The sequence below is a fragment of the Solanum tuberosum genome, unplaced genomic scaffold (assembly GCF_000226075.1).
Source record: "Solanum tuberosum cultivar DM 1-3 516 R44 unplaced genomic scaffold, SolTub_3.0 scf00010, whole genome shotgun sequence".
NCBI lineage: Eukaryota > Viridiplantae > Streptophyta > Magnoliopsida > Solanales > Solanaceae > Solanum > Solanum tuberosum.
Genome location: NW_006238936.1, coordinates 258,472 through 280,599, shown reverse-complemented (window position 1 = coordinate 280,599; position 22,128 = coordinate 258,472). Strand labels below are relative to the sequence as shown.

The 22,128-nt window shown below is 35.8% G+C and overlaps 1 protein-coding gene across 1 annotated transcript; it reads left to right on the top strand.

The window, feature by feature from the left end:
* Positions 1–6,462: 6,462 nt before the first annotated feature.
* On the top strand, positions 6,463–21,713 carry LOC102599096 (UPF0613 protein PB24D3.06c). The gene is made up of 9 exons (XM_006339345.2): positions 6,463–6,834; positions 13,242–13,318; positions 14,083–14,188; positions 19,024–19,116; positions 19,233–19,298; positions 19,950–20,095; positions 20,798–20,906; positions 21,150–21,214; positions 21,343–21,713. Exons 1-9 carry the CDS (start codon positions 6,616–6,618, stop codon positions 21,488–21,490), a joined length of 1,029 nt encoding a protein of 342 aa, XP_006339407.1. The 5' UTR covers positions 6,463–6,615; the 3' UTR covers positions 21,491–21,713.
* Positions 21,714–22,128: the final 415 nt, after the last annotated feature.

Below are 22,128 nucleotides of genomic sequence, written 5' to 3'. Positions count from 1 at the left end.
CTTCTTCTTCCCCTCTTCTTCTCTTCTTCACTCAAGAACCCTAACTCTTACTCTTTTAAAATGGAACAAAAATGATCCACAATCAGCCTAACACAATAATATAACCTCAAAAGAAAAGATTTGTGAAAAGACCAAAATGCCCTTAAATTTCCGGACGGACTCCTTGCTAACTGCCCAACTTTCAAAGGGCATAACTCGCTCATACGAACTCGGAATCGAGCAAACTCGGTGGCGTTGGAAAGATCGTTCCAAGGGCTTTCCAAAAATAACTGGAACTACTCCTAGATCATCCTGAGCTAGGAGTTATGACTGCTCAAAGTTGGCCAAAAACTCACTGATTTCCCACACTTAACCAAATTTCCAGGTTCTGAACTTTTTCCAAAAGTGACTACTTCCAATTTCAAGCTACTTCATATTCATTTTAAATTGTCGGATGTAACACAATTAAAATGAAATTACATAAAAACCCCTCATAGAACCTCATTACAAAGTCAACACAAAGTCATAGGCTCTTGCTTAACCTATCATTTTCTGAGTCGTTACAACTGCGCTGAACTAAACATATTTGGCGCGTGGGTGAATGAACCCAACGCTATGAGAGACTCACATACCTTGTAGGATCAATTCCTTGGCAAATCCACTACCAAAATTGATCGTTCTTGGCGAATCTTGCTTTTCTTCTTCTTCTTTCTCTTGTGTTCTTTCTCCAAAAACCCTAACTCTAATTTTCAAAAGCTTAAACTGAACTAAATCAGTCTTGACCCCAATTATTTTACTAACAACGGATTTAATTAATTGGGTAAGGAAAAGACCAAACTACCCTTTAAAAATTCGGATTGGGCATTTCTTTATCGAACTGCTCAACTTCCAAAAGACGTAACTCACTCATCCTAACTTGGAATAGCGCAAATTTGGCGGCGTTGGAAGGATAATTCCAAGAGATTTCCAACCATATCTGAAACTACACCTAACTCATCCTGAGCTAGGAGTTATGGCCGATTGAAGTTGACCAAAATCTCAACTTTAACTTACTTAAAATTTCCAGATTTCCTTATACTTTCCTAAAATGATTGTTTCAACTTCTTAGCTTCTTTCTAGCTATTTTAAGTTGCGAGATGTTACATATATCCTAATCACAACTCTTAAATTCACATTTCATATCAAGGTAAAGTTAAGAGAAAAGTTCAATAAAGTCCTATCGAGTCATTTTGAGAAGTCTTTTGCAATCATCTATAATTTGTTTTTAAGACTTGAGTAAATGAGTATAAAATGAGGAGAGTTGAGTTAATGTCTCAAAATGAGTATAAGGGAACTAAGTATTCCCAAGTATGTAATACTTTTGCATTTAAAAGAGAGAAACACCGATTTCTAAATGAGTTTATGACGAGTCTTGAGCATTACCTCTTTTAAGAGGAACTTTTGAGTAATTATCTCAAATTGAGAAAGAGTTATGTTTTAAAAACATATAAGCATGAGTTATATATTATTCGGAGTAGTATTGAGCACTGATATGGGATGAGTTTAGACAACTCAAAATTCCCATAACCATGTATGCCAACATGGATAAAGGATCATACTTTTTCAAATGATTTTTTATTGCTTTTAAGCATAGCTTAGTGGATCCACTGAGTTGAGGATGTTCTGTACCCCGACAAGGTATAGGACAGTTCTAGCAGCGTGGGCGAGACAATGTATCATCACGTACCTCATAGTGATGATTTTCGGTTAGAGAATCTCCCAAATAAGAGTAAAAGAGTTTATTATGGTATTTGTATACATTTTGAGTGTTATCTACTGTTTTCAAAACTTTATGTATTGCATTTTATTACCATTGCTTTCATATTGAGTTGATTTGAGTATGCCTTTCCTTTCTATCAGTTCAACTACATATATATGTTTCAGTTTTCCCTTTACATGCTCGTACATTCAATGTACTGATGTCATTCTACTTGCATCTTTTCATGATGCAAATATGGGTGTTCTGGGTCATCAACAGGTGGTCCGTTGATATTACTTGCATTCCGGATAGTTTTGGTGAGCCTCATTGCTTCCGGAGGGTTCCACACCTAGACTTCAATTTATTAGGATGTCGTGGGTCTTGTCCCGATTTCCATTCTAGTATTTAGAGATTTCATAGACAGTAGTAGTTGAGGAGTCTTTTTTCCCCTTTTTACTTGTTGAGGTTTTAAAGACTTTGAGTTGAACATTTATGTTTATTTGAGTATTTTAGACAGTTTTGAATTAAACTACTTTACTAATGAGATCATATGAGTTAATGTTTGCATCTGAGTTCCTATGTTGTTGAGTAAGTCTTCCGCTGAGTTTTGAGTCAGGCCAAGGATTCGCTTGGAGACTAGCAATAGTTCTCAAGTGCCGGCCACGTCCAGAGTGTAGACTCGGGGAGTGACATATGTGACATGTCAAAATTAAAAATTTTAACTTTGAATTTTTTTAATGGCGGATTATTCCCTTTTATTTGGTGTTCTTTCTTTCTTCTTCTTTCATGGCTACTTAAACATGTATAAGAGCTTCGAACAATTGATAAGCTTTAAAATAATAAGACACAGTTCCCACCATGTCTGAAATAATCATTATTTTAGTACTAGTAACTTACTAACTTATAATTTTGTATGATCTTTATGATTTGTTGCTACCCACAAGATCTCTAGAGGGTTAGATAATTAACTTGAAAATACCATAACCAATGTGCCTTATTTGTTCGATAAAAATTTAAGGCCTAATTATAATATAGAAGTATGTTTGGTTCGCTTTACTCGACTATTTTATGTTTTTTATATTCCTAATGTGGTCTATCATTAAGTGAATGGATAATTTGATCAATGGTTAGGGTTCTAATCTTATTGTAAATATTCAGAAACATTAATTTTGAATCCACTAAATACTTTTGTCTATGAAAAAAATATTAATGTACATGCCTATTAATCGTAAAGAAGTAACTTCTTATGCCCACTATAGTAATAATACGACTCTAATCTTGGAAAGAGTTATGATCGAATTTTACAGAATCATTCACCACTAGAAAATCTTATGTTGGTTTTTATAGTGATACTTCTCCTTTTGCTTAAACACCTAGAGGTGCCTTTTAAGATATATTCTTCAAAATGCAACACTTCTTTGCAGAAAATGATAAATTGTAACATTGAATCAAGAAGGGATAACACAAACAAAATATTTTTAAAATATTCAAAAGTCACATGAAAAACACAGAAGTGAAGATTCTTTTATTTTTGTACATTTTCGATAGTATAGAACCAAACTGGTTTACTTTGAAAAATAAGTATACTTTTGTTTATCGGAATATTTCAATGATGAAATTTAGATTATATATATTAAAAAAAAAAAATTAACCAAAAGTTCTTGCAGATTCAATAATTTAGTTTTCATATTATAGTCAATTTTATATTATTCAACCTCATATTTAAAATATTCAGAATAAATCGTCCTAAAAAAATAGATAGGGAAAATGATAAAAATAACAAAAAATATACAAAATAGAAAAAAAAATTCATGTCAAACTCTTTCCATTTTTGTTCATCTATGAAAAAACTCTTGATATAACATCATATAATTGAAATCTTATATTTTATGGTAATACAAAAATTTCAGAAATAGCAAATATAATAGACATAATAAGGCTCTATTACTATAGTTTTGATAATTGCATTTCACAACTATAGTTGTGTTTACTATGGCGGCTACGGTTTGTATATTTCTACCTGTTTGTATATTTCTCTTGTGAATATACAAATAGGGTAAATATATACAAATTCTGTATTGACGGAATGGTCTAATGGACCCTTATACTTGTATGAGTTTGTATTATGGACCCTTCTACTAAATCCTTTACCAACTGAACCCCTGAACCCATTGAAATTTTGTATTTTAAACCCTTTTCTCACATGGTGGATAGTGCGTATAATACACCTCCTACATGTCAAATTCCACCTCATTTTTACCTGCCACATAGGAAATAAAATGGTAAAATTAAATTAAAGCCCCAAAATTTTATTTGAAAAATATTTTTCTCTTTTTCCAATTATCTTCCAGATTTCTCTTCTTCCTCCTCTCTCACTCCACAGGTTTTCACTAGTAAAACGCAGTACCAGCAAAATCGTTCGTACACCGCGATGTGATGGTGGAGCTACCACTCGAAGATGGAGAGGGTGACTGCTCCACATTCGATTTGGAAAAAGCAGTGATGGCCCAAACGGCTGCGATACTCGCTCCAAAACTCTAGATCTCACGACTCGTCCAAATTACTCAACCCTCAGATTCTCTTCATTCACTCATCCTCCATGTTTCGTTTTCTTTTTCTTCCCCTCTTTATAATTTTGGATCAATTTAATTTTTAGTTTTTTATGATTTTGTATTCTAACGATTTGCAGAAATTGGAGTTGTTGATAGCTCCAACAATGTTAAGTTCGGAGGAAGAATAGGATCGATAAGTCTATTTATTTGTTTGGAGCAATGAAAGAAATTTGTTACTTGTGGAAATTCTTTGTAGAGTAATAAAGATTGAATTTGTTCAAGAAATAATGAATCCTTTGAAGAAGATGAAAGGCAACCTGAAACAATTTAAAAAATGGAGAAAGAATTTGGAGATAAGTCGAAAAGCCTAAAAAAAAAAGCTTTTTTTTGTCCAACAATGGTAATGGGAAAGAAGATACTCTTAATTAGGTCAAAACTTGACATTTTGAATTTTTTTGTAAGACTTCACGCTCTTATTTTATGTGTATCACACGCACTTTGACCAAAAATGTCACATAGGATGATAGGTCAAAAAAAGGGTTTAAAATATCAAGTTTCAGTAAGTTTAGGGGTTTAGTTGGTAAAAAGTTAAGTAGAAGGGTCCAAAATACATACTCATACAAGTACAAGGGTCCATCAGACCATTTCGCCTTCTGTATTTATACATTTAGAAATTTTTCAGAACTCCGTTTGTATATTTCGCTTGCCAATGTACAAACATGGTAATTTATTATGATTTTTCATTAATCGTATATAAATAGATAGAGTAAGCATATACAAAAATCTGAATTTATATAATCAGCAACCAAATTTTACTAATTCTGGATTTATACAAATCAAGCGAATAACAAGAATTGAAAACTGTAGCCGCAAATTATAATTTTCTTAAACTGTAACTATAATACCTAATATAGGCTAAATGTTTGTTATTTTGGATAATTTTCAAATTTCATATATGACAAATAGATTTAAGCAAATAATGTTTCATAACTATAGTTTATCTAATTATGTTTCATGACTATAGTTTAGTTTGCTATGGAGCCTTAAATTTGTATATCTCGATTTTTTTGTTTTAAATTCAAATATTTTTTTAAATAAATGGATACATGAACGCTAAATACGGTAACCGAATTTTTTAGAATCCCATGATTCAAGCTAATCGTTTTAATAAAATATTTTGTCCAAAATGAGTTCTACTACGATACGAACACCAATATTTATACAAATTAATTACTATATACATGTATATGCATATGTATAAATATACAAATATTTGTATAAAATATAGAACTATTTGTATATATATAGAACTATTTGTATTTGTATATAATTATAAATTGTATATGTATATGTATATATAAGGTATATGAATATATGACTTAAATATATAAATATATAAATACACCTCAATATAGTTATGTATATATGAAATTAAATCACAATTTTGTATGTGTATAAATAATAACTAATAACTAATAAATATACAAATTGCCATATACATTTCGGGTTTATACAAATATTCTTCATATCTGTCTAGATCTAATGAGCCACCTCTTGTTTCTTCCTTCAACTATTTTGATGCCGCTTGCCTTAGCATTATTGATAACTTGTTGCAATGCCATTGGATCGTTCTTTTTCTTGGATTTCCACTCTTGAATATATTTTAATTTCCTCTTCAATTTTTCTAGATTTTGCAATAAACCCTGCATTGGCTCCAAAATCTTGTGTTAAATCCAACAAAAAGAATGGATGACGATCTGCAAAATCTTGTGTTAAACCCATCAAAAATTTGGACGGCTACCTACAATAGTGAATCACGATTAGGGGGAGAGAGTAAATTTTGAAATTCAAATAAATTGGATGTGTATGAGTGATTTTAGAAGAGAATTAGGGAATGGAGAGAGGGGAGATAAAATTGTATTTGTATAAGTGAGTATACAAAAAGTCGGGAAGGCTATTTTTATTTCCGTACAAAAAGTATGTGTGAATCCCATATTTAATAACAAAAATATATTAAACTATAGTCACGTACAATATATTCTCATTAGTAATATTTGCCGACTCTCGTAGTTTTACCTAATACAATTATGAATTATCATTAGTTACATAATTCAAATCTCATTTTGGTAAATTAAGCATAATAATTGAATAATCAAAATAAAATTGTATTTTTTTTAAATTTTTAATTGAAATTTCGAAAACTACTCACCTGTCCCTGAAACAGTAGTGTCAGTTCTGTCTTTCTTCTTACATCTTCGTAAACCTCCCATCAATGGAGACTTTACCACCATTCCCAAAATCCAAACCTCTAAAATGAAATTCGAATACGACCCTTTTGCTTAATCAATGGATCTATCAACTTCTGCTTCTTTTTCATCGTCCTCATCGTCTTCTTGGTTTTCCGGCATAGTTCGTGGCCGTTCCAGTAGTGTCAAGATGTCTAATAAAAATCAGGCCGCTGCCGCCGCCGACGGAGGTGCTGACAGTGTTTCCGGTGCTGGCCCTATTACTGCGAAAAAGCAGTTCCGTGGTGTAATGTTTAAGTATGGTCCTAAGGCAATTCAGGTCTGTTGTTAAATTCTAAGTTCTTTTTTTTTGTGTGTGTGAAAATTGGACTTTGCATATTGGTTTTCTACTTATTTGGAAAAAAGAATTGATTTGTTTTATGGGTTTGTTAAGCATTGTGATAAAGGTTTTACTTAGGTTACTGTTAATTATAGAAAATTAACTCGTAAGATTATGGTTTAAAGCCAATTTAGGTATGCTTAGTTTCCTAAGTGCTCCCTTTTCTCGTGAAAGTTCAACTGTGCAAATCAGTTTGATGGTTGATTTGAAAAAATCTGAGCTTATTTTGTGTGTAAGGGTTGAAATGTATGGGAAATTGTGACATCTATGCCTCAATTCCAGACTAGTTGGGGTCTGCTGTATGAATCATTTTTTCCATTTGGACTCGTTGTGTACAGATAACTAAGAATTTGTGATTCTCTGATACTAGAGGTTCGCTACATTTTGATTATATTGCAAACTTTTCAAGCTTGTTTCTGAACTGCATTTGATTTGGGAGTTTCTGGTTCAGTGAAAAGGATTCAAGTTTTGAGTTTTTGGGATGGAGAGGGAGGGTTATGGAGAAATAGTTAGACTATTGGAAGTCCTAATGCAGTACCTCGTAGCTTACCTTTCGGATTCAATGAAACAGTGTCATCTTTAATTCAGTTAACCAAAACATTAGTGTTCTTGGAAAGTGGAAAAAGTTTTTTGTCCTAGTTTTCTGATAACAATTGAGAAATAACCAGACTGGTAATAACTTGGTATCTAGTAAATGCTATGAGCCTATGATGTCAAGAGGACCCACAAACTTTGATGCTTTCTCTGTATATTCATCTATCATTTGTTGATCAATGTGAGTGTGTTGACCACTAGTGTAAGTCCCAATTGAGGGTAGAGACTGAGTGCGTCTTATATTAGATTTGTACGTTAATTTGGGCACTTTTATTTGATCTTTCTAGGGATTGTTTGGTATGGGGATGGGATAAGCAAAGTTATCCCATGATCCCACCATACATATGGGATAACTTATTCCATCATTATAGTATAAATGGTGGGATAGATAATCTCGGGACTAATTAGTACCCCTACAACAACAACAACAACAACAACAACATGCCCAGTGAGATCCCACTAGGTGGGGTCTGGGGAGGGTAAATTGTACGCAGACCTTGCCACTACCTCGTGGAGGTAGAGAGGCTGTTTCCGGGAGACCCTCAGCTCAAAACACAAATAAAATAATCATGTATTTTATCCAGGGATTATTATCCCTTATCCCTCGTACCAAACGACCCCTTAGAGTTCAATTTGTAATGCCTTTCACTGTGAAGGTTCTTATGACAAGCTAGGGATTGGAGGTTTGAAGAAATTAGTAAGAGAAGTGTGGAAGACTGTGCCAAGCTGTGTGTGTTGTCTTATATGGAAAAGAAATACTAGATGCTTCGAAGGTAAAACAAAGACTAACCCGAAGATTAAATTCAAAAGTGCTTATGGCTTTTGGATTTTTGGTGAAACTTACAAGATGTTAAAGATGAACAAAGTATGTTAAGAGCTCATAGATTCACTATAGGAGTAGGTGCTTATTCTGGTGGAAATTTTCTTTTTGTTTTTGTTCAGAAGGGTTTCAAACTTTGTAATTATCCAGGAACTAGATTAGTGCCAAGTTTCTAATTTTATTCTATTATACACCACTTTACCTGTTCAAAAAAAAAAAATACTAGATGACATTACATTTGCACTTAAATTCCTAATTAGTTTGGCCTGACTATATAAAAATTCTTGATATCCGTTACCTTTTGGACCTGCATCGATCCACTAAAGGCTTAGGATATTCGAGGGTTTGAGCTAATGGTCAATGAAGCTAGAATGGATAATGAGATATTAAGATTCATACCGTAATAGAGGTAAATTATAGTTACTCTTACTCATATATTAAGTTTTAAGCGTTGGTGGACAACGTTACATGGTATTTATACAGGTGGGAAGTAGCAGATACTCAATGTCAGTAGAAATGAGAGCAAGATGGCACCAACATCATTACCATTTAGAAAAAAAGACAAATTAGGTTGCTAGGGATACTCTGCGTTTAATATTGACATGTAGATCTCTAAGAAAATGCTGATAAAATGAATCTCTAAACAAACTAAATAGTCTTTACAAACACCAGATGTAACGGAAGTGTACCCACATGGGTTAGCTCTAGTCCTATTCCTATTTAAGTAGGCTTGTATATATTTGTTTCTATTCCCATTATAACACTTCCCTCAAGTTGGTGCATACAAGTCATATGTACCTAGCTTGTTATAAATGTAATTACCACAGTGATGAACTTCCCAAACCAAGCTTGAGAAGACTGTTTTAGACCATAGAGTGACTAGTGTAATTGACATACAAGGCATCTAAATTCCCCCTGAGCAACAAAATTAGGTGGTTGCTCCATATAGACTTCTTCACACTGCAGCGGTCGCCGAAAAGTGCTCAAAATTTGGTATAAAATGTATGGATCATCTTGGAATCAATAAATGAGTCGATATTACACAAGAATGTCACGACTCGAGCCTACACTCTGGATGTGGCCGGTACTCGAGAACCATTGTTGCCTCAAGCGAACCCTCATCCTGGCTGACTACTAGCGGAAGAATAACTCAAGCATGCACAAACATCAAACTAAAAGAAACGTTCAACAACAGTTTACTGAATCTCAAAACTCTCTGAATATACTCAGTATGAAACATAAGTTTTAAACAAAACATCCGAAACTGAAACTCTCCAAAACAGTCTATCTATGAAGCCGCTATTGTATAAAGATGTGTGTCGGGACAAGACCCACAACATCTCAAATTGTTATTACTAACTTCTAATAAAAATCGAACTCCTCCGAAAGCAAGGAGGCCTCACTCAAAAGCTGACGAGCGGATGAAGTGATCTCAACAAAACTCCTGTCAAGGATCTTAAGTACCTGAATCTGCATCATAAAATGATGTAGGTTGAATGACATTAGTACATTGAATGTACGAGTATGTAATAAAGCTGAATAACAAATAATTGAGATGTAAGTCAGAAGGTAACTCAACTGGAATATAGTACAAATCATGATGAAAAATCATTTAAGCTCTTGTGGATGCAATAATAGCAAATACTGAACTGAAATATATATATAAAAATATACTTTACTTTACTTTACTCTATTGGGAGTTCCTCTAACCAACAAGCATCACTATGAGCCTCGTGATGATACACGTCTCGCCCACCCTGCCAGAACTGTCATAAATCTTGTCGGGCTATAGAACAAACTCAACTCATGGATCCACTATAAAGGTCTGCTTAAAGGTAATGAGAAGTCGCTCGAAAGTCGGTGCGATCCTAACCCACGCTGGCTACGTGGTTTATGGGAATGTGAGTTGTCTGAACTCCATATCAATGCTCAATACTACTCCCAAAATATATATAACTCAATGCTCAATTAAAAATATTCTTTGGCTGAGATAAGTTCTCAAAAGGACCTCTTTAAGAGGTAATTGCTCTGTACTCAATCTTTCTAAAAACTCTTTATACCTTTCTGAAAATAGTATTCTCTTTTCAATGTAAAATGATACATTTTAGAATCCTTTAGTTTCCTTTAACTCTTCTCAAAAAAGTAATTTGTACTTTAATTTGCTCTTGAACTCACTTTTAGCTTTTAAAAATCAATGTATAGAAAAATGTTTGTTTAAAAGACTCTCAATCAAAACTCAGTAATTAGGGTTCATGTGGGAACATAAACATGAACAACAACTCAAAGATCTCAATGCATAGTATAGTGCAACTCATAATCAAGAATTTAGAACTCAGAATCAATAACTTAACTCATATCAAGAATTTAGAAGTCAGAATCAATAACTTAACTCATATAAAGAATTTAGAGCTTAGAATCAATATCTTAACTCATATCAAGAATTTAGAATTCATAATCAATAACTTAACTCATATCAAGAATTTTCGAAACTAAGGGTATAACCCTAGATCAAACTTTTACTGACTGAATTGAGATGTAAGGCGTGAGGACTGAGGACGAACTCAGTCAATCACTATGAATAACCTTACATACCTGGAAGAACAAACTAATAGAAAAACTTGATTAGAAGCCTTGAAACCCTAGCTTTTGTCTTCTCTGCAGTTTTCTTTGAGTTGGGGGAAGGGGGGGTTGAGCGCGCAAAATAAAAGAAAACTTGGTTCTTGGTGGAATATATTCCCCTAATTGAAGTTAAAACGTCATGGCTTGGGCTTAGAAAAAGTGGAAAAAGAGAAAAGAAACCCCACTTAAAAAGCTGTCGAAAACCTTCCATGGGGCCATTTACTATTTGTGGAAATCATACTGCAATTTTAAGACTGAAAAGTTCTTTCTACGGGTCCAAACTACGGTTGTAGAGGTTTCTACGACCCGTAGATGGGTCCGTAGGAATTGGACCCTAAAATTTGACTCCCAATACTTTTTCTACGAGTCAACAGTACGGGTCGTAGCTTTTTCCACGATTCTTGACAGGGATTCGTAGGTCACTGACTCAGAAAACATTGTTGTGGTAGTCTTTGGTTAAACGATCATAACTTTTTACTCCAAACTCAAAATGAGGCAAACTTGGTGGGTTGGAAAGAGGACTCATAAACCTTTAATTTGATAAGTCACGGGCCACCTAATTCATTATGTGTTGAGAGCTATGATCATTTAAAGTTGGCCTACGTATAATCTTATATCAAAACTTAATCGATAAGGAAACTTCCAACTCATTTTTGTGCTAGGGTTTCTAGTGACCTTAATTCATATCCAAAACCATTCCACACTAAAGAATTGACGTTAACACCTGAGAACAATTTAAGAATCATCTGGTACGACCTTATACACAAATGACAAACCAAAGAATGGTTCAGGTCTTAGCTTAGAAATTTTCGAGGTGCTACAAAGAAAGTCACTGAAAAGTGTCTTAGAATATGCTCATGCATCGGAGTATTAGATTTGATTTCTGAAAGTGGTCACAATCAGAGAAATAAGATTATATGGGTAGGGTCAGAATGGAGGCACGACCCTATTGAGAAAGAGAATTATATGGGTATAGTCGGAATGATGGCACAACCCTATTGGAAATAGAAATTATATGGGCAGGGTTGGATTCACGGCACGATCCTATTGAAAAAGAGAAATTATATGGGTAGGGTTGTAATGTTGGCACGACTCTACACAAATAAGAAAGTAGTAACCAGAAAGAACGGTGGTACGCAAATCATATATGAAAAAGTAGTCACCTAAAAAATGACACTGTGCTGCACAAATTGGATAGGAGAAAGTAGTCACTGGAAAGATGGCTCGGTGCTACACAAATGAGATATGAGAAAGTAGTCACCGGAATGATGCACAGTGCTACACAAATAAAAATTGAGAAAGTAGTCCGAAATAATGCATGGTACTACGTAAAATAAATATGAGAAAGTAGTCACCGGAAAGATGCACGGTGCTATGCAAATTAGATACGAGAAAATAGTCACAGGAAAGATACATGGTGACCCAACTTTTGCTTACATAATTGTTGGCCAGACGAGAGGCATATATGGGTAATAACCACCCACCGGCAGCGGAAGCTCTTTGATTCTCTACCAAGATCGTAGAGGCATTGATACCATGTGGGAAATATTGGAGAAAAGTATTATTGAATTGTGTGTCTACATTGTTACATTGAGAACTTATTTATGGACACGACATTAGACTCCTTTTCCAACTAGGACACTACAATACACCTTTTCTAAGAGGATTCTATATACTATTTCTATTCCTATTCCTATTCCTATTCTAAGTAGGATATTATTCTTATTTCTATTCTATTCTAACATTGTTCTACTGTGAGGTACTTCAGTCTTTTCTTTAGTTCCCTTGGGAATTGCCTCAAGTTTTTGAAAGAGAGAACATTTATCATCTAAAGAAGTTTGGATTTGCTCATTTTAACACTTCAATATTTATTTGCAATCACATATTTTCCTTCTAGCTAGTGGAGCTGTCTTTCCACGAAACATGACAATCTTGATTGGACATACATTTTATATGGGGTCGTAGAATGTAATTTAAGGGAAGAAATGGTCATTCAAGAAATAAACAAACCTAGAACAACCACACAAACACAAAAGTACAGAACCAATCTGCTTCTATTGCTTTTTTCTCCTCCAATACATTAGAGGTTTCTTTCCTTCTGTTGCCTGTACAATAGAAAAATACACAATGGAAAAATGTCTTCTCTATTTCCTCTTCTCCTCTACAGCTTGCTAAAAGACAATGCAAGTGCGCAAAAGGGTGAAATTTTCAATTTTCAGGGACTAAATATAGAAAAAAGCTTCAAGGACTTCCCTTGCCATTTACTCTTATGCACTCAATTCTTTGTTGTTTACCAGCTTTCAATTTCTTGCAGGTTGCTTTTAAAACGGGTGATTATAAACAACAGGTCATTTTCATAGGTGGATTAACGGATGGATTTTTAGCTACTGAGTACGTATCTTATTATATCCCCCACTTCCATCTGCCCTCTTTTCCTCCTGTTCATTCCCTTCTCCATGTTTATGTTTTTTTTTTCTCACTTTTTGCATTCATGGTCTGACAAGTGTCACTATCAAGTCTTCAAAATATATTGAAGATAAGATAATTTTATTTTTTTTAACTGACTTATCAAAAATAGTTGATTTTCTTTGAAGTGTTCCTTATTTGACTTGACTCACTTCAGATCAGAAAGATTATGCATTTCCAATCATGAAAATGTTGGAGTAGGGCCCTCGCTAATTACATTTAAAACTTGAAGATGGTTACCTTGAAATTCTATTTCCATAACTATTTCTTTTTGAGAAGGTTTCTCCAAAGCTTATTCCCTGATAATGTATTTGAATCTTGTGCTACTTGGTCTTTATGCCTTTTCTTTTCTAATGTGGTTTTCTTTTTCTGCGTGTTGAGGGAGGCAAGGGATGAGTTATAGTTAATAGCAACTGTTCGTTTGCATTGCACATTAACGAATAGTTTTATCTTTATGCTTACGTTGGTTTGAAAAAGATTGGAGTCCTTTCTACAAGGTACACACACACAAAAGGAAGAAACACCCACCCCACCCCACCCCAAAAAAAAGAAGGAAAAAATTTAACGACATGAAATCCACAAAGCTATCCCATGTCAAGGAGATAAACCATCAAATTTGCTCTTGATAGACCATCCTGCTACTTCTGATAATTTGTGGTCTCTAAACTTGATGATCTCCGTTTTTGCAGTTACTTAGAACCTCTGGCTATTGCTTTAGATAAAGAGAAATGGTCATTGGTCCAGTTTCTAGTTTCATCATCTTATAGTGGATATGGAACCTCAAGCTTGAGACAAGTAATAATCTCTGCCTCTTATTTCCACATATATTCAAACTGTTGTCATTACTATAGATTTTGCACTATGTCTGAGGTACTCGTTAGATGGTGTAGCACTGAATATTTCTGTTTCATCTTATTCCGTTCAAGTTCTTGACAACTTACTAGGTTATTCCATCATTGATTTACTGGGAAAGGTGAAAGTAACAGTCTCTCTCAACTCCTATTGTCCATAGAAACATGTTCTTGCATTTGCGTTCTCCTGAAAACCATATTGCCTTCTAAACAAGGAAAAACTTAAGTGTGCAATTTTAAGCATATCTTGGATAGTTGGGAAAACATCTTAAATCAGTGAAAATTTGCTCATGCTTTGTTTTTCAGAAGTTTGGATGCCAAAAACGTGTTAGAAATTCCCGAGTCATAAAGGATTTATGATGGGTAAGGGCTTGACACAGTTTAAGGTCAAACAGAGAAAAAAGGAGATGGACTAGGTATGTATTTGAGCTTAGTTCAACTCAAACATGCAGATCAGAACAACATGCAAACTCAACATTCTGTTATTGAGATACATACTGGAGGAGAAGTGGGGATGTTTTTTATTGATCTAGTTCAACAGCTATTACATGTGCTCAATTATATAAGGAATAGAAATAACTACCAACAAACATAATACAAATACTACTCTTTAGACTTAACACTAATGACAAGACTACCCTCTCTCATCATATCTGCACATGTAAATGTCAAGATTCCCCCTAAGCTGGAGGGTGAAAAACATCGAGCACTCCTAGCTCGCCCAGAAGAAACAGATGCTGAGCAGAACCAAGGCCTTTTGTGAAGACATCGGCCCAATTGAGAAGAACTGGGAATGAAACAAGGCAGTATAAGACCAGCTTTGATCTTCTCCCTCACAAAGTGGCAGTTAATCTCAATATGCTTAGTGCGTTCATGATAGATGAGATTGGAAGCAATCTGTATAGCAGCTTTATTGACACAGTATAAAGGAATTAGTGTTGAAACAGGGCACCCCAACTCTCCCAACAATCCTGTAATCCATGGTACTTTCGCAACAGCAGCAACCATGCTCCTATATTCAGCCTCAGCGGAACGTCTGCTAACAGTAGGCTGTATTTTCGATTTCCAGGAGATCAAGCAGGCACCTAACTTGATAACATATCCTGTGATTGATCTCCTAGTATTTGGGCAGGCTGCCCAATCCGAATCACATGACATGATTTTGAGAACCAGTGGGATAAAACAAACCAAGGCCAGGTGAGCCTTTGATGTATCTGAGGACCCTCAAAGCTCTCAAGGTGAGACTGCTTTGGCCTCTGCATAAACTGGCTCAGGACCTGGACAACAAAATAGATATCTGGCCTGCTGATGGTGAGGTAAGCCAGCTTGCCAATGAGCTTATGGTAACCAGTAATGTCTTCTAACTCTGCATCACCAATGCTTCCCACATGAGTATCATACTCAACTGTCTTCAGTTTTAAGTTGTATTCAAGAGGAGTAGGAGCTGGTTTAGCACCTCCCAGTCCCACCTCTGATAACAACTCCAGGGAATACTTTCTCTGATTCAAAGGAATACCCTTGTTGGATCTCAATCCCAAGAAAATATCTCAAGTCACCCAAGTCTTTTACCTTGAAGTTTTTGTGGAGAGTAGATTTGGCTTCCTCTATCAGGCCAGAATCCCCCCCTGTAATTAACAAGTCATCCACATAAATGAGAATGACTACCATAGGTGATCCTTGTTGCTTAGTAAATAGGGAGTGGTCACAAGCACTCTGCTTGTAGCCTGCTGCCACCAAGGCACTGGTGAGCTTAATATTCCATTGCTTGGATGCTTGCTTCAGCCCATATAAAAACTTGAGCAGTCTATATACCATGTTGTGAAAGGCGGTCGCCAATGGCGAGAGGCGAGGCGACCCTTCATCGCCTTTTAGCTTTGTGGCGAGGCCATTTTCTAAAGGCGACGCCATGACGACAATGGCGAGAAGCGAGAAAGGCGTTGCCATTTGTATTTTCTTAAAAGAAGGTGACCAATTTAGGGTTTTAAAAGTTAAAAGGTAATTTAGGATTTTCTTTCCAAATTTGCACAGTTGCACACTTAGAGTGCGACTGGGACTCCAACCAATCAACTCGACTAGACTTCTCCAGCGACCAACCAAACTTTTTCGGCGACTCCAAAGTCCAATCAATACGTATGTCTTCTTTTTTTCTTCTAATTTCTTCTTATTTTCTTCTTCCTCTTCAGGCTTCAAAGGTACTTCTACCTCTGTTTTTATCTCATTGTTTTGACTTTTGTTCTGTTTTTTTCTCATTCAAGTTCTTGACTTTTAGTATGTACTATCTATTTTCAGTTTTTGAATTGAAATATTTGTTAATATGATATTACTATTGAGATTTTGATTATTTATATATGCAATTAAATATTTTAATTTTTTGGTATTAATTGGCGCCACACTTCAAAAAGGCGAGCGCACGGCGAGGCAGACCCTTGTCACCTTTCGCCATCCAAAACACTACTATAGACCTCCTTCTCCCCTGCTTGTGGAAGCCTTGAGGCAAGCCCATGTACACTTCTTCAAACAATTTTCATTGTAAAAAAGTACTATGAACATCCATTTGTGACATAGGCCAGTTCTGTGAAGCTGCAAGACTAGTAATGGTCCTACCAGTGACTATTTTAGCCATAGTTGAAAAAGTATCATGAAAATCAAGTCCCTCATTTTGATTGTACCCCTTGACCTATGTTGTGTGGACTCTTCGATTTTGCTGCTAAACCGGTCTCGATGCGGCATTGGTGCGGGTGGCGGGTGCAGGGTGCGTGTCAGATTCGTTCAATCCCATGCGGATACTTTGACTAGAGTCGAGAATTTTTTTGGGAAAGACTGAGTGGACAAATTTTGGGAGCGAGTGACCTCGATTGCATTTTGGCAGAGAGGAAGTAGGTAAGCTAGGGTTGAAGTTTTGGTGTATTTCGTAGAGGCTGTGGCGTGTGAGATGAAATAAAATATATGAAACTAGGGTTTTTCAGAGATTTATATGGGCCTGCATGTTGCAACAAAATTAGTTCAACATTTGGCCTAACCACTTCTAATGACATTTTACCTTTCATGGGCCTACTGTTTGTATAATCAGTGTTGTGGACTTTGTTGGACTATTGTGTAGTGTAAAAATCCCTTAGTGACTTGGAAAAACAAATTTTAATGTTATCATTTACACATAACTTTTTTAGCTTTATAATTGGTTAGCAGTTAAGACATTTGGAGAATCCCACATGCACCCGTTGGCATTTTTGAAGAGTCCGAGCAACATACATTGTAGGGGATCAAGCTACTAAGTCACACTATGAAAGTTTGGGATTGAATGGTGGAGATGAAAGTGAGGAGCGTTTCTATCTCTGAGAACCAATTTGGATTCATGTTGGGACGTTAAACTATGGAAGTCATTCATCCTGTAAGGAGACTGCGGAGCAGTATAGGGAGACGAATGACTTACACATGGTGCTCATCGACCTAGAAAAGGCATATGACAAAGTTCAATGGAGGTTTGGAGATGCATGGCAACTAGCGGTGTAACTGTAGGCAACACTAGGGCGGTCAAGGACATGTGTGATGGTGTCAAGATTTAGGTAAGGACAGTGGTAGGAGACTCAGAGCACTTCCCAGTTGTGATGGGGTTACATCAGGGATCAACTCTTAGCCCATTTTTATTTTTCTTGGTAATGGATGAATTGATGCGATAAATTCAAGGGGAGGTTCCATGGTGTATGTTATTTGCGGATGACATAGTTCTGATTGATTAGACTCGCATCAGAGTTGATGGCTAAGTTGGTGATTTGGAGACAAACCCTAGAGTCTAAAAAATTCAGATTAAGTAGGACCAAGATAAAATACTTGGAGTGCAAGTTTAGTGACGTATGACATGAGGTTGGCGTGAAAGTGAGACTTGATACATAGGTATCCCTAAGAGAAGTTTCAAGTACCTTGGGTCTATTATCCAAGGAAATGGGAAGATTGACAAAGATGTCTCACATCATGTTGGTGAGAGGTGGATGAGAGAGAGGCTTGCATCTAGACTCTTGTGTGATAAGAAGGCGCCATCAAAACTTAAAGGCAAGTTCTACAAAGTTATGGTTAGACCTACTATGTTGTATGTGGCAGAGTATTTTGGCCAGTTTAAAAAGTCTCACGCTCAGAAAATGAAACTTGCGGAAAGGAGGAGTTGTGATGGATGTGTGGACATACTAGGAGAGATAGGATTAGAAATGAAGATATCCGAGACAAGGTAAGAAAAGACCCGATGAAGGACAAGATGTGGGAAGCGAGGCGGTAATGGGTCAGACATGTGAAGAGGTGATTCAAATATGCCTCGGTATGGAGGTATGAGAGGTTGGCTATAGATGGTTTCAGGAGAGGTAGAGGTAGGTTGAGCATGGTGTTGTTTCAGCTTACCGAGGACAAAATCTTAAATAGTAGATTGTGGAGGACACAAATTATTGGTAGTAGAGTGTTCGCTCACTTATCCTTCCGTACTAGTGGCCGCAGTATTACTCCTGTAGTTTCATGTAATCCAATTATCGTATTATTTTATTGTAATTAATATTCCTTTTTTCTTAATGCTTTGACATGCTTTCTGTAGTCATTTGCTTCTTCACTTGCAAAATTTCTGTTTTCTTGAGCCGAGGGTCTATTAGAAACGACCTCTCTACCTCCAAAGGTAGGGGTAAGGTCCGCATATATTCTACCCTCTCTAGACCCCACTTTTGGGATTACATTGGGTATGTTGTTGCTCTTTTTATTACGTTTGTGTGCTTAACTTCCTTCTATCTCCAATATGTTCTAAAGGATGCTATGGAGCTTGATCAGTTGATAAGTTACTTGATAAACAAGGAAGACTCTGAAGGTGTAGTACTGCTTGGGCACAGTACTGGCTGTCAGGTACGTGTTTTTATCTTTGAATGGATGAGTCTAATTTTTTTATGCTACTCTAATTAATTTGATTATTGCATGAAACATGAGGAGAGAGGAAGCTGACTTTCTCTATCTGCATACAGGATATTGTATATTACATGCGCACAAATGCTGCATGTTCCAGAGCAGTCCGTGCAGCCATATTGCAGGTAATACCTGCTTAAATATTAGTACTTTAAGTTGTCTTTTTGGTAAATTAAATTCACTACATGCTTCCCAATCATCTTAGCTATGAATCTGCTAAATTATTGAATCAATGTTCATGAAAGCACACGCGATCCTTGGAGTTTATGATTTATCGAAGTGTTATATTTCTGTTTTTAGTGAGAAAAGGAAAATTTGTAAAATGGACAATATATGCCTCTTGATTTCTGTATCATTTCGAACATGCACCGCGACTCTTGCAGTTACTGATAATGACCTGAATTAATATTTAGTTTGAATGGAGCTAAGGTGGCCTTCAAAGTTAAAAGGCTGCTGTTTGAATTTTGCAGTTCATCTTTTTTTTAGGGAGGGGATGGGGATAGGGTGTTTGAATGTAGCTGCTGGGTACTGGATTAGTTACTGTTGTTGACAGACATTCAAGTTACCAGAGATCAGATTCTTTTCTCCTGAAAGGGAATACAGCTGTCAGTGTAATATTATCTTGAAGAATCAGTCTTGAGCAGGGTGGTGAATATGGAGACAGCATTGGGACATAGTATATGTGATCTCAAAGCCACCTTTATGCAAATGATTTTATGTAATCTGGATACTGTGTTGCTGTCAGCATCAACCATAATGTTCTTTTGGCTTTTCAGGCTCCAGTTAGTGATCGAGAATATAAAGCCACTCTTCCTGATACTGCTTCGATGATTGATTTGGCGTCAAACATGATAAGTGAAGGTCGTGAATCAGAGTTAATGCCAAGGGAGGCGAATCCAGATGCCCCAATCACTGCCTTTAGGTAAGGGTGATTATTAAGTCTAGTTTCTTTCCCGTGTATCGCATTTTACACTTTCTGGTTATGGTTACTTCTGAATGTCAATTCAAAGGTTGTCAACTATATGTTGTAAAAAGCATGCCTCAAGTCAGTGTTCACAATTTCGAAGTTGTGATAATGGGAAATAACTTATCAAATAAAAACCATGAACAAGTTGCTATAAGACGCCCTTTCCTGCACCTCATTGAACTGTAATTTTTGTAACAAGGCAAGGTATTGAGGATGATTTGAAAAACCCCTCACTTCAGAGAGGTCCTTCAACTTTTTGGGAAGTTCTTTCTCGATCATATCGATGCAGCTATCCTTTAATAAGTCTTCTATTGAAAAGAAAGAATTTGAACTTCAAAGGGAACTTTTTTTTGATGGAAATCTTGAAAAGACGATTGAATAATTTGTCATACATATGCTCTAGGGCGGGGGTTTAGTGGGTTCAACTAAACATTGCTTTTGGCCCGAATTATGTATACATATCTAAAATATGCTCAAAATATATACATAAAAAGATCATTACCCATTCTGAACTCACTGGCTCTAGATCCTGGCTTCACCCTTGCATATGATAGAGGTCTAGTAACTGAATAACAAGTTGGTTTACTTGTTTGGACTCAAGTGTTTGCATACTCTTTTCTACGATGGCTGCCTTTCTAATAACTATGTATTTGACAGATATCACTCACTTTGCGCATACAATGGTGAGGACGACTTGTTTAGTTCTGACTTTAGTGATGACCAGCTGAAGCAGAAACTTGGGCACATGTCCAACACTCCTTGTCAGGTAGGAGACCAAGTTCCATTCAAGTTCCGAAAGCTATTTTGTACTTTTAGTTTCTACGTAGAAAGGTGTCCGAGCCATGTAATTTTTGAATTGCATGGCAAAAGACAGAAAATGGACATTGTTAATTTCCTCGCACTAGCTTTAGTAGTTGATAACATCCATTTTTCACTCGGGACCTAAGAATCTCCATCTGATTTACAAGGATAAAATGGCAGTCTTCTGAATCACACCTGCTCTTTGCAGGTTATATTTTCCATGGGTGATGAGTACGTTCCAGACTATGTTGACAAGAAAGCATTGGTTAATAGGCAAGCACAAAAACCTTCCAGACTAAAATTAGTCTCTTTTACAGTTTGTAATACCCTTCCAGCAACACGTTTGATACGTTCTTGTTCTTAATTCATTCTTCCTCATGGTAACATGCTCACTTATGCAGATTGTGCAAAGCAATGAGTGGTGCTGAAAAAGTTGAAATTGAATACGGGAACCATTCTTTATCTAACAGAGTCGTAGAAGCTGTTGAAGCTATAATGAGCTTTGTTAAACGAGAAGGTCCCAGCGGGTGGGATGATCCATGGAACTAAACAGTTGATTGATTGATCCTGCAACTTCACTTTGCCTTTTACATTCTTTATTTCCATGTATATGTACACTGCAACTTGACGATGGAAGTACAAATATTTTTCTACCTCTAGTGAAATGGTAGTCTAGAATTCTTTGTTGCTTTGTCATTAGCAATGGGAGCTTCTATTTGAGTCGTTCATCTTTTATCTAAAAGAAGGGAATATGTCTTCATTTTTAAGCTTATGCCTCTCCATTTCTTTCAAGTTTGAATTCTTTTGACTATCGGTTTATCTGAATTCAGAATTTTCAACGTGGACTATATTGAAATGATTTTGAAACAATTCATCCTATTTCTTCTAGATTAATCCACTTTATTATTATTCAATAATAATCCACTTGTTGCTATGCAATAAAATATCTCGAAATTATTATTTATATACCATATACAAAGACTAAAATGGATTATATGGTTGATACACAACGATAAAAGTGGACTAAATACTCCTGTATTATAATGGAAGAATTCTTTAGTGGGAAGATTGTGGAAAATAAGTTACAATATGTTGTTGTGTGAGGAGATTGTAAGTGGGATGGGTAATAAAATTAAAATAAATGGTGTTAGGTCCATAAATTAGATGTGAAATTGTGGGGAAGATTC

What these genes read in the sequence shown, in the direction of transcription:
- LOC102599096 (XM_006339345.2), top strand. Translation starts at nt 6,616, where the DNA reads ATGGATCTATCAACTTCTGCTTCTTTTTCATCGTCCTCATCGTCTTCT. An exon ending in GATGGATTTTTAGCTACTGA is followed by an intron (nt 13,319 to 14,082) that starts GTACGTATCTTA and finishes CCGTTTTTGCAG; the next exon opens with TTACTTAGAACCTCTGGCTA. An exon ending in GGCACAGTACTGGCTGTCAG is followed by an intron (nt 19,117 to 19,232) that starts GTACGTGTTTTT and finishes ATCTGCATACAG; the next exon opens with GATATTGTATATTACATGCG.